Source organism: Chanos chanos, chromosome 4 (assembly GCF_902362185.1).
Source record: "Chanos chanos chromosome 4, fChaCha1.1, whole genome shotgun sequence".
Lineage (NCBI taxonomy): Eukaryota > Metazoa > Chordata > Actinopteri > Gonorynchiformes > Chanidae > Chanos > Chanos chanos.
In genome coordinates, this window is record NC_044498.1 from 3,750,518 (window position 1) to 3,764,370 (window position 13,853).

The window sequence follows — 13,853 nt, forward strand, 5'->3', positions numbered from 1 at the left end:
TGATTTCACACCCAACATCAGTGTAAAGCTGTTGTTATCATCCACACCTAACTGTGGGATTTGTCTCCTCCTCCTGTGTTCTCGCTCTCAGATGATCGATCCTGAGAAAGACTGGAAACTGCTGCTTCTGTTTGTGCACTTTGATGAGCAGTGTGTGTGTACAGAACAGGTAAAACCACAAGACACTTCTCACACGTTTGGGTAGCTGTTCACTGATATAAAAGAGATTTTGACACCATCTCTCTCTCTCTCTCTCTCTCTCTCTCTCTCTCTGTCTTCCAGGTTAAAGCAGTGTTACAGGAAGTGGAGAGTGCTTTGCAAGTCCTGCACTCACAGGTTAGTCGGATACTGACCGACGATCACGTCTCCTTTTGTGACAGTTCAGTCTTTGCGTCATTGACAGATGTAAGCTCTATTTCTCACTATGAACCTGTCTCGTTCGCTTCTGCAGCTTAAACGGACCATGGTTAATGTTGTGCTGTGGGATGCTGAACCCGTTACTGAGCATGCTCAGCAAAGCAGGTAATTCTCAGAGGAGTGGTCGACACAGCATAACTTTAGCATCTCTCTGAGCCCAAAAAGAAATCTCCCAAAGTTCAACATTTCCACAGTTCACCATTGCCATTTTCATTAAAAATGAAAAAACTCGAACTAGTATAAACGGTACATGACGCAGCGGTACATGTGTCTTTATGTGTGTGTGTTTGGACAGGTCGTGTGCTTGTTCTGGAACCCTCTCTGAAGGAGAACGCCAGCTGACGAGAGCGGTGTTTGCTCTCGCTCTTCAGGTATAAACAGCTAACCTCTGACTCCACTGCCTTCTCCCGTGTTCACTTCCAACTTGTCAGTAAAGAAACATTGTCTGATGCTTCACTGCTTTCTCCTTCCCGCCGTCAGGAGTCCATAACTCGCCACCTGCTGGACAAAGCCTGGTACAGCGATAGAGACGACTTCACCGTGCAGATCCAAGGCCGTCCCATCATTACAAAACAGTCCCCCACAACGGTCAGTGCAAAAACAAGCCAAACCATCGGTAGAAGTTTAATTCAAAACAAGTCATAACCATTAGTATTAAGCCTCACTTATTGATGAAGTCACTCAGTGAATCACTGCATCATTTCCACAGGATGAAGCTGCTTCTCAAACTGACAAACTGCTGCTACAGCTCTGGGCCAATCTGGTAAAAACCTCAAACCCTCCATATGCACTCTGATGCCTTTTCTCTCTCATCCTTAACCTCACTCTCACACATCTCTTATTGTCTATATACTTCAGCTACAACCAACCGCAGACCAGCAAAACACCAACGATAAACTCCAGTGCCCGAGTGAGGTGAGAAGTCACATGCACTATTTGTCAAATGTATCAACCACTGGTGTGTCCCAGGAGTCCTGTTGAATCACCATCCATGTGTGATGTTGTGATTAAAAAGGCTGTAAATTAGCCAATGCAAAGTCGATTGTTCAACCTGTTCAGGTCTCTGTCTGAACAGCTCTCTCTTCCTCTGTGTCAGGAGCGACCCTTCTTTAAGACGGAGAAGAACTCGCCGTCTGATGTAGCCAGCCGTTTTGATGAAAGTGCTTCTCTCTCCTCAACAGTAAGTAAAAGCCGCATCGTGTTTAGCTGTTGTACTGCTCTGAGTGCCTCGAGGAATCACCTCACGATGTCACATAGTAATGAAGCATTTTGGATACTTAATATATCAGAGTGATTAAAAGATCTCTGAGCAGTCCAGCCCTGTTTTCCAGTGAGTAACCTGCACATTTAAGTGACTAAGTTGCTGGATTAGAGCGATTACACGGAAGAAACAGAAGAAAAGACTTTCTGTGTGATTTGCTTTCTTGATAAATCCCTTATGCCTGTGTGTGTGTGTGTGTGTGTGTGTGTGTGTAGGTTTGGTCTGGGACATCATTCCCCTGTACAGTGCTCTCACCCTCCAGCTCCATACCAACCTCAGGTAAGACACTCTTCACCTCTTTACAGCTTGTTCACTACACTCATTTATACACATGCTCTTCATCTTTCACAGTGTGGGTCTGAGCTAGTAATTCAAACTGCCATTAGTTTATAATGCTGACAAAGAAAGAGAAGAGCATGTGTGATTATGTCTTCATTTCTACACAATCAGATACATAGTCTTTACACAAGCACTCAACTCTCTCCCTCTCTCTCTCTCTCTCTCAGTTCACGCTGTGAGACCAGCTGATGTTAAAGTGGTAGCTGCTATTGGGGACTCTCTAACGGTGAGTTTGATTGACAGGAGAACAGGTGGTGAACAGTTTACTCATTATCTCTGATACTCTGACGTAGCATGCTGGAAACACTGATGTAGTCTCCTGTTGTCTCTCTGTCTGGCAGGCCGGGAACGGAATCGGCTCTGCCCAAAACGACCTGTTGGACGTCTTGACTCAGTACAGGGGTCTGTCGTGGAGGTTGGTCAGAGATCCGCTTTGTTCCGCTGTATGGGTGCACATGGGAGTCAGAGCTCTGTCAGTGTGTCTGATCTGATCTGTTGTCTTGTGTTCTGTTTGACAGTATTGGTGGAGATTCCAGCTTGTCAACAGTCACCACTTTGCCCAGTGAGTCTCCGCCTGCGCTCTGTCTTTATAAGTGACTAGATGTGTATCTGAGGGATTTCACATCTCTGCGACTTTATATGTGTCTGTATTTGACTGTGTGTGAAACTGAGTGTCTGTAAGTTTCTGTGAGTGATTAACTGTGATTATGAAATAGCTGACGATGTTTCAAGCATGGATCTGTGAAAAAACTACCATCCAGATTGTCTTCTGACACTAGTTGTTGTTTTGGCTCTGATGCGCAGACATCCTGAAGAAGTTTAATCCTTACGTGAAAGGCTTCTCCACGGGTACAGGCAAACCAGACACCTCTCAGGCCTTCCTCAACCAGGCTGTTGCGGGAGCCACAGCTGAGTAAGAGCCCTGTCTGAGTCTGTTAATAACCCAGAACTTTTTCCTAAATGTCTTTCGCTGCTGAATGACGTGTTTTTGTTGCTTTGTTTCCTCAGGGACCTGGTTACACAAGCTCGAGCTCTCATCAGTCGCATGAAGGGTGACTCTGTAAGAAAACAGACAATATCACACTCTGAAAATGACACTCACACATTCCTGTCATTCAGTGACAATGTTGTTATGGCCAAACGGGCAGACGTACAACATCTGAATTTCCCTTATCCTCCATCAGTCCCTAACCAAATGGGAACTGTCTGTCTCTTTACAGCGCATCAACTTCCAGAGCGACTGGAAAGTGATCACGGTGTTTATCGGAGGGAACGACCTGTGTGACTCCTGTCATAACACTGTGAGTATCTCGGCCTTGCGCTCCAGTCTCCTGACGCTCTGTGTGAAGTGCACACTCTAACTCTCAGTCTGTCTTCAACAGGCGCACTACTCCTCCACCAACTTCGTCAACCGAGTCAAAGCAGCTCTGGACATCTTCCACAAAGAGGTGAGTGTTACTGAAAGCTCCATTTGTTCAGCCTTGCACATTCTCACACACCTCTTCTCTCTCTGTCTCTTTCTCTTTCTCTCTCTCTTTCCCACTAACAGTGATGGTTTTCATTCTGCCCATCAGGTTCCGCGGGCCATAGTCAATCTTGTAGAGCCTCTTTACATTCTGCCACTGAGACAATTACACAAAGACACCTCTCTGAACTGCCCCACATGGGTCGTCGAGTAAGTCCTCTGTCTAGGTCTATGTGTATATGTTAGTTGACGTGCATTTTTATTTCTCTATCAGTATTCCAAACACTATTAAATTTGGGTGTTTGTGTGTGTGTGTGTCTGTATCCTCCACAGTATGATATGCTCCTGTGTTATCGGTCCTGCTGATGGCTCAACAGCTTATCAGCAACTTATTAATCTGAACAGAGCTTATCAGGTAAAGAAAAACTGGCTGTGTATTCTTTTTCTCTAACTACTGTGACCTCAAACCACATAACTCTTACCATTTGGGTTCAGTCTGATCTCTTATATTCCACTGTTATGAGACTAACAATGCTAATATCTCTCTCTCTCAGCAAGGGTTGGTTAACCTGGTGAACTCTGGACGTTATAACACAAACAGCGGTTTCACTGTGGTGCTGCAGCCTGCCTTCAGAAACATTGTCGTCCCTGTTGTGGTGAGAAACAAACACACGACCCTCATCTCTCTCTGGCCAAACTAAACCATACATCACTACCCTCAGTTAGCCCTGAACAGTGTGTTCATATGCTTAAAAAAAACCCTCACTGCAAACTCTCTTAAGCTCTTTAAATGTTAAGAAGTGGACGTATTTTAATATCCTCTGTCAAAGTGTAGTAGCAGTGCCTTTCTCACTGGCGTAAATGTCTTTGTGTTTCTCTCCACGTAAAGAACGGCCATCCCGATCGCTCCTACTTTGCGCCGGACTGCTTCCACACCAGTAAGAAAGGCCAGACCCTCATGGCCCGCGCTCTGTGGAACAACATGGTGAGGGTTCAGTGACATAGTGCTGAAGAGAATAATCTGACTGAATTATGGAGTGACAGACTCTATGTCCATGTCATACAACAACATGTCATTTCTTATGCACTAGACCGCAAAAGAGACACATTTTACTGGGATGAAGTTCCTGCACATACAAAATGCTTTTTTTTTTTTTTTTGTCATTTTCCTACACAGTGTTAATCACCATTTTTGATCTGTGTCACAGGTGGAACGCGAGGGTTACAAGAACACAAAACTGGACTTCGCTCAAAGCTACAACCTCAAATGCACCACTTCTGTAAGCTCTCTCTCGCTACTGTAGATTTACACTTGAGAAAGAGTTTGACTGTTTCATAGAGAGTTTAGACTGAAGCTTAACATTTGACGTGACTGAGAAATTAACCTCATTGATCCTCCAATCCCTGCAGTCGGCACCTTACATCCGGACCATCCAGAACAGCAAGTCTGCTTACAATGCCATTGACATGGAGGTGAGATACAGAGTGGAATTTGTGCCTGAGTCCAGTCATGTTAGCCTATTATGATAACTGAAGGAGGTGCATTTGTATATCTTAGTCTAATGCTTTTCATGTCAAAAATGTCTTCCCATATTTATTTGAAGCCATATACATACACATATGTGTACAATGTATACTTTTGTAAATATATCTGAAATTAATTCTGCAGCATAATTCACAACACAGAACAAAATTTCAATTAAAACACTGACAGCATATAAATGTTCCAACATCTAAAATTATATATGTAAATAATCAAATTCTTCTCCCACCTCGTCCTCTGTTCCTCATGACCAGCCCATGATGATCAGCAACGGAAACTCCTCCAGCTCTGTGACCTCCCCGGAAACACCTCCCATCCTCAAGTGCCCTGACCCTATGCCTCTGTGGGTGCCAGTTGGCCTGGGCATCTCTGGTTTACTGATTGGGATGTTTGTTTCCTGGCTCTTGTTCTCTTGGCGTCAGCGGCAGCTGGAGAAAAGGAGAGCGTTAGAGAACATCATCGAAATGAAAGGAACAGGACTGTAATGCTGATGATTTCATAGCTTACTTAGGATGCAAACAGAGCCTACTGAACTGCTTAGCATAAGTAGCATGTAATTCTACCATGCAACATTTCTATACAACTCTATTACATTGTATAACAATCCCATAATTTTAACAATAACAAGATACCTTGGTGCACTAGTAACAGTACATTAAATAGACTAAGTATATATGTGTATTAGCTTTAAGTGTGGTCATTAACATCACCGAGATGGAAATACACTGAAAAAATGTATATTCATTGTAAAGTATACCCATAAAAATGTATTTATCTCCCAAATATCAATTTATGTTTGTATATTCATGAAATACAATGACTAATGTAAATTCTTTGCAATGTAATTCTCAAATATATGTGCAAGTGCATTTGTGCTTATGAGTCTGATATTTTAACGGTACAGATTTGAAACGCTGTTTCAAAGACACTAAATGATTTCATACTTAACTGGGTGTACTCAGACACACACACACACCCACATGCACACCGGCAGACAGGGAAACAATACGATAAAAACAAATAAAGATAACTGGTGTTGCAGGCCTCAGCAATGGTTGGGTGTGAAGTGGAACAAAAAAAAAAAGAAAAACAAATAAATAAAAAATTCAGTTATATTCAGAATATAATATACTTATGATACTACTAATAATAATAGTGTTCCATGAGGGGCCCTTGTCAGTGCTGGGCTCTTGGAATCATCCTAATTTTTCCCAGCTATCTAAAATCTTGTGTGGTATGGCAACTTCTTTGGTATCTTTGTTGATCTTTGTTTTGGTTTTTTTTAGCCAAGTTGCCATTTTCATATGTGGCCTCCACACTAACTGGTACCCAGTACCATTTCTAACTTTTGCTTAATCAGTTGAAGGTTACATATTTGAGTCCTCATGGTGTACTTCTACATAGCAGTCACTGTTACCTGTACAAGCAAATGATGAGAGTGAGTCACCAAAAAAATGGACTATTTGGCGTACCGCGATTAGCAATGCAGAAATCTTTTTTATTTGTACTAGACATCAGTTTCTGTGCCACTCAAATGTGAGTAATGGTCTCAGCCTGGCCACCCCTCTAAAAATTGTCTGGCTCCGCCACTGAGGAGCATTCAGCAGGGCTTCAATAAGAACAACCTCTGTCGAAAATGACTGAGCCCAGCGAGCGAATCTACATGTCCATAGAGGATCACCTAAAGGGTGCAGAGGGGTCAGAAAAAGGCCCTTGCAAAGAAGACATGTGGCATAATGTGACTGATAGCTGCTCTGTGGTGTTTCACTGAATTCTGCTTCTCTATCTCCTCAGAAGCCTTCACAATAACTTTAACAGTGACAGTGATGACAATGCTTTCGTTTCTTCCTAATGTGTGTTGAGTCCCATCTCCCACTCTGACCAACTTGTTTGTTTGCCTTGTGTGTAAAAATAAAATGCAACTAAAGCCCTCTTCCATAGCAGCACATTAACACTTTACCCGCATTACCATGGTGGCTGCATCCCTTTCTCAGTGTTTCTTGCTCAGTAGAACAGGCATGTTTTATATTTATCGATACACTTTTCAAAATGATATCTCTTTGTCCTGCTGGACACAAGTCTGTTTCACATTCTTATGAGGCTCTGTCATCAAATAAATAGTTTTTAATTTATAAAATATGCTTTCTCTTGTGTCCACATAATATAATCACAGTGTGTATTGACCTCACTGTTACCCTGTAGGTGTATTACATATATACAACACAGACCAAAGGACAGGGAGCAATTTTTAAAAAACGCTTTGTTTATTTAACCATGTGTAAAAAAAAAAAAAAAAAAAGAAAAAAAGAAAAACAAACGAACAAACAAAAAACTTTTGCATGAGAGACCATGCAGATGTGAATACAATGAATTTGTGAGAAAAGGGGAAAGTTCAGAGCTTATCGTCCAGATTTTATCATTGATCAGGCATTGCAAAACACAGAAAGTCTTTGTAGGTTGGCTTGTATCTTTTCACATGTTAGTTTGCATAACAAAACATTTATGTCTTAAGAAGAAAATCAGTTTGTTCAGACACATTGAGTGGAATAAACAGAACAGTAATGCTGACAACACCTCCTGAAGCATTTATCATTACGACTGAAGACAGGTAACCCACCCCACTATGAAACATTTCTTCACAATAATTATAAAACTCAGTGTATATATAAATTTGGTCCCTTTTCATTACTGCATAAAACACTGATTTAAGTAACTGAAACTATGACTAAACCCAGTATAAAGTAAATTGTTAGCTGACAGCTAAAATCTTCAGAATGATCAGTGTATCATACCCATGTAGAAAAAATATGTCAGTACATACAGACTGATTGTAATATACACTATATTGGATAAGGGTTGAAGGCACAGACTGTGAGTGTAAGCCACTGCATAAGGGCTTGTGGCTTACTGTGTGTGTGTGTGTGTGTGTGTGTCAGTCAGAGGTTAAAGCCTGTCTCACTGACTGCGGTACCCTGCTGACATAGTACTGATGGTCTCTCAGTGTTGCCAGCACTCCTGCAGAATTCATGTGTTTCACATTAGCTTCGTACCGATATGCATTACCGTGTATATCTGTCAGCTTTCCTGCAGAAACACACAGAGAGACAATAAAAGTCATTTTACAGATGACGTCACACATCATGTTGGATCTATCCCTGTTCCATGCATTGTCAGTCAGAGAATGTTTACCTCCTACTGCATGCAGGATTGCCTCTGGGGCACACGTGTCCCATTTCTTACAGCCTGGACTAGCAAACACATAAGCTGATGCCTTTCCCTCCACCAGCTGGATAATCTGCAGGGATGGGAGAGCCACAGACAGAGGAAATGAAGACACGTCCCGTAGACAGGGTGTGTGTGTGCCTTTGCTGAATCATCACACCATCTCATCCATCACAACTGTCAACTGTTAACTCACCTTATTCCCAGCTCCACCCACTCGGATGACATCGTGAGGCTCCATGGCCTGCACGCAATCTGTGACCAGTTTGTTGCTATGGGAACGGGTGGTGGTGACGATCCTCTTCCCGTCCGGAACCTCCTGAAGCTGGAAACCAAAGGCTCCCAATCCCAGTATCCCCCAAAGCGTTCTTCCCATGGTGGCACCAGCTCCCATCTGCGAGAACCAATAACACGGTCTCAATTTAAGTAGAGCAGAGTCCGCGGTGGATCAAAATTAAACAGAGCAAACTAGAAAAAGCCTGAAAAGAACTGAAAAGAACACTTCCATTTAGTTCTGTTTCACTTTTTCTACACAGTGAACGTGACACAGTTTGCATGTACAACAGGAAAGTGAACAGTAAGGAAAGTGAGGACCTGGTAATTGAAGAAGGGCTGGTTGATCACTCCAGCAATAGCCTTGCCTCCGTGAGCGATTCCTATTAACACAGTCACGTGGTCCAAGAGTCCTGACAAAAAAAAAAAAAAAAAAATCAAGCATGGTCATCTTATCTCAGTTCAGAACACACGCTACCAACCTAGCCTTATCAGAACATGGTGTTCAAAAATACATGTGAAGACATCTATTCTGGAACCAGAAACACTCAGCAAAATAGAGGTTTTCTACAAATGTGGAGGAGCATGTTGAACCAGACTGTTCTGACAAAGAGATTAGCCCTGAGATTAGAGATTGGAACACTCAGGTAACTGGAAACATGTAGGACACAAATGTTTGTGAATGCTAGCTGCACAACTTTTAAACAGTTGGTCTTTTGTGTACTACTTTGTCATGCAGGTTCCAATCGCATCTGTGTTATATGTTTGGAGGTAGAGAGGAAAAATCTGAAATAATATCCCAAGATATTAAAATGAATCATCTTTTTTTCTATAAATTTTAGTTGAGGTGGCAGTTCCAAATCCTATTACTCATAACACACAGCACATGAAGCACTGATCATTTTAACATCTGATTCATGTTTTAAGAATTTGCTTTACTGAGAAATAAAAAACCTGGACTATAAAAATGTAAATTAAAAAAAGCAAATGTAGGCCTATTTATGAGGTGCATGCATGAATAATGAGATCAAAATATTCATGCAGCCAAAGTTCATAACCTTTCATGTTGATTCAGGATAAGTAAAAGTTTGCAGTATTTTAAGTAACATGCACTACTGAAACCCTGAAGCAAGTTTCCTACTGCCGAAAACGGAAGCAGCTTAATTATTCTAAATCAGAATGTTGAGTGTGTGGTGTGTTTTCATATAAAACTATGGCGTCATTTTTAAAGACTCCTTCTCTCAATCTCTGTGTCATCTTCCCCCACCCTCCCCCTCTAAACCTGAGGCAACCCTCTGTCCTCGTACTGGAAGGTGTGCAGTAGTGCTGGGCGTCAAGACTGATAACAGAGCTGTACAATAACCGCCCCGCTGCGAGCAGAGACAGAACAGTAAAAGAGGGAAGGAAGAGAGAGCAAAACAGAGAGGAGAGCAGATCACTACAGGAGAGCAGCAGGTATATCAGACAGATGAAAATGTAAGTCGACACATGGTATAAAGAAGAGCACTCAAAGAACACAGAGCAATCACCACAGACACCCCTTTTCCACCAACAGGGAAAGGATTCTTGAACCGGTTCCGTTCAGGGTTCTTTGACCCTTGGTGCCACCTAGCGGACCAGCCTGCATTTCCACCAGTTTTGAGTGGAACCATTGTAACCATTGTAATCAAGGATGCGCCATTATCAACGGAGGGCATTGCGCAACACACAACGGAGGTAAACGGTAGTAGCAAGATGGCGGATCGCATTGATTACCTGCGAGGTTTTTGACACGCCCACTGATGTCGACACTGTTCACGCTGGAAAAACCTACTATTGAGTTCCAGCTGGGAACCAACTTTTCAGGTTCTGAACCAATTTATTTTTGGTCGAAACGCTCCGAACGGTTCAAAATGTGGTGCGCGAACCAGAACGAAGCCCGTTTCCTGTTGCTGGAAAAGGGGTAAAAGTGTAGGAGGGGAACTGAGAGTGGCTATGGAGATGCTCATTACCAATTATTATGCAGAAAAGATGATGGAGAACATGACAGCTGGCACGAGTATATTTGGCTGTCACAGGAAACTATCCTTACACAATTGCTTGACTACTTGCCTTCAGTGTATTCCTTAGTTCCATCTAGAGGATCGACCCACACCACAATCTAAAGAGAGAAAGATATAAAAGAATACGGCTGAGACAGAACCAATGGCAAAATTGCAAAGCTGACACCAGCACAAGACAGAGACCTGTTTTATGATGTAACTGTCTTAAAGAAAACTGTGGTTTATTATGACCGATCATATCAAATCCGTTCCCTACTGTGCTTGGATTTCAAACGGTGCATATTTAATCAGTCTTTAATTGATGTGCTATTACCTCCTCTTCCTTTAAGTTGGCATATTCATCTGGACAGGGCTTCTGTAAGACTGCATCATACTGACTGGTCTCAATGAGGTCCTCTTCAACCACCTCAGGAGGAAGATCCTGTGTATTAGATGGGAAGACACATTCACAATGTCCTATTAGTGACCTTTTGAACTGTTGGCTGTCATCTGTTTGGGCTGTTCAGAGTTGTCATACACATACCTCCTCACCAATGATGGTGATCTTAGGGAAAGTTTTGGACAACGAAGCACAGATGCTCTTCTGAACCAGCCTATCAGCCAGTGTCTGTAAGTCATTGGCACCTGTCTGTGCACAAGGAAAGAAAGAAAGAAAAAAAAAAGTTTAACTTTCAGCCTTTGCACTAAGAGGATTTAACAAGAACTTATTGCCTAACAGACACTGAATTATTCCAATTTACTGATTCTAAAATTGTGGAATGCAGTGATTTCTGGTTAGCAAAACTAAATGAAAAAAAAAAAAAAAAAACCTTTGGGAAAATGCTACCTTACTGATACATTTTACTATTCATATGGATTTGATTTTGATTGATAAACACAAAAAACTAAGATACTATATATAGCTTATGAAGTTGAATTTTAGCCCATAAATTAAAAAAAAAAATGCTTTATCACTTAAAACAGTTTCATAGTTTGTTTATTCTGGGTGCTTTTTGGGGACAGGTCACCTCTTAAAAATGTCCAAATAATGACTTGCACAGCTAGAGACTAAAATAATAAAATAGCAGAAAAAAAAAAAAAAAAAGTCAACACAAAATATGAAAAACACTGCCGCAATTTCGCACCGAGTCTCCAGAACCAAAGGCCACCCCTGTCATTTTTAGGCCACTAATATCATCTTTACAGTGGCAGTGTGAGCACACTTCTGAATGTGACCACCCACGTCACTCACATGTTTCCTTTAATACCTCTTCAAACTCACCTTATCCACAATCCCCAGCTCTCCACTGTGGAGCACTCTCCTTACTATTGCTCCTGCCTTCTCTGCCACTGAATAGGCTGATGCCACCAGGCGTATCAACACAGCTGAACTGCCTGCCATAACTGACAGAGACAGAGCACATAAGACGAAATTCAATACACCTCTCCACAAATATGTTAAAAAAACAAAAAACAAAACAAAACAAAAAAAAAAACGTCACTGACAGGACTAGGGCTGAGGTCACAGTACTGCTAAGTCATTGTTAATCTGCACGTTTAACAATTAAACCTGGATTTGTGCCACAGCCTCAATTTCACCGTTTTTTTTCTTTTTGGTAAAGTGCCCCTCTTCGCATAAACACAGGTCAGCCACTATGCTCTAAACTCAACCCCTTGACAAGACCAGACCACTGCTTGACATCTTTTGTTTCACTTACGTAAAATCAAACACCGCCAACTAAACTGGTCGAAGTAATGTTTACACTGGTGTGTACTCCGAGGAAACCGATACTGTGCTGTGATTTGGTGTGCTTGGAGGACATTAAATAGAATATCGTTGACGTGAATTGCATTTAGCTTCACAAACCAATAACGCTTGTTTAATGCACTGTTACAGTTGTCACAGCTTGTAAAGCACAAATAATCAAACACTTCGATCAGCATACTTGTGTGATCCCTGCTCATTTGCAGAAGTCCTTATCACGGGTTAGCTCCACCATGGATATGATATAACGGAAGGCATTCGTTTATTATCTTTGCTTGCCGTTCATAATCCACATTTAGAAAAACAGCAGTGCACAAGGAGCTGTAGAGGTCAATATGGAATCATAAATTGCTAACTCCAAAGATTAACCCACATGTCTTGTCAAGAGAACTGCCGGCTAGTTTGAGAACAATTTAACATTGATCTTGCTACCATAGTTCGCTCAATGGTGCTACCACAGCATATTTCAAATTAATGTATGCATTCCTTAGTATTCGTAAATATCAAGGCCATGAACTTTAAAAGCAACTCACGTACCGCACTCACCGGGGAGATGTCGGGTTCCTATTTCTAGATATGTTGCTTGCCGGAAACCCTGCACTGCAGGACAACACTACCTCTCTGGGACAACAGTTTCATAAATGCACATACACCAGGTCTTAGTGCCCGTCGTGTTGCGGTGTTCTGTCGTCAATGAGGACAAAATCAGGATATTATGTATAAAGAATGTGTACACATATACACATTAGATAAACCTATATGTATGTATACATACACTGACACACACACACACATTTAGAATTTCACTAAACACGATGATAAATGTGGTGGAGCACGCTCGCAACACAATGTACTGTTTTCAGCACGTGCAGAGTACAGAATAACGGTCAGAATTCAAACTCTAAATTTTTCAGTGGTTGACTAACGGATTTCCAGTACACAGTCTAACTTTAAAATGACCGAAAACCATAAGATGTATATATGAGAAACCTATTGTGAATCGGATGTTTTGACTTTGACAATATTTTTTAGATTAAAATTGACGCAGTAGCCCGTTTTAATGCGAAGGAATACTCCAGGCTGAAGTTCAGGTAAATTAGCTAGAGGAGATATTTGCAAGCCCGTTAGTTAGCTAACGTTGTAATCCTCAACACGGGTGGTCTTTGCAGACTAGAATAAAATGAGGAATTCCCATTTTCACTTTATTTTTATGAATATTTATTATACGTTTATTATATTTTTATACTTATTATATTTAACATAATATTTGAGGCTGACTTAATCTTCTGAACAAATGATCAATATTAGCAGATCTCACTCAGGCACCCGTACTAGCCAACTTACTAGCTTGCTAAATTCCCTTGACTTGAGACAAACCAGCATTTTTATACCATCCGTGTGTAATAAGTAAGACTGTTTTCTATCTGACTAATGTTAGCTAAATACTTTTAATGATTATTTCCACACTAAATAGATGAGTACTCCTGTTAGCTCCGATGTGGCGGAGATCAGCTCCACAGAACCAAGTCCAGATAAATTAAAGCGAC

The 13,853-nt window shown here is 41.5% G+C and overlaps 2 protein-coding genes across 2 annotated transcripts in view; one reads left to right on the plus strand and one right to left on the minus strand.

Moving 5' to 3' along the window:
* Positions 1-7,336: 7,336 nt before the first annotated feature.
* Positions 7,337-10,092, minus strand: bpnt1 (bisphosphate nucleotidase 1; the record flags this gene model as incomplete). The annotated part of the gene is made up of 5 exons (XM_030770810.1): positions 7,337-8,109; positions 8,215-8,320; positions 8,444-8,641; positions 8,842-8,933; positions 9,828-10,092. Coding segments are annotated over 5 exons (813 nt in total), but the record flags the coding sequence as incomplete, so codon positions are not given.
* A 275-nt stretch (positions 10,093-10,367) lies between these two features.
* LOC115809233 (dynein heavy chain 8, axonemal) overlaps positions 10,368-13,853 on the plus strand; it is a 38,285-nt gene continuing 34,799 nt past the window's right edge. Inside the window, exon 1 of the mRNA XM_030770811.1 lies at positions 10,368-10,573. Within this exon, the coding sequence (XP_030626671.1) occupies positions 10,495-10,573 (79 nt within the window). The 5' untranslated portion in view covers positions 10,368-10,494. The remainder of the gene's footprint in view (positions 10,574-13,853) is intronic.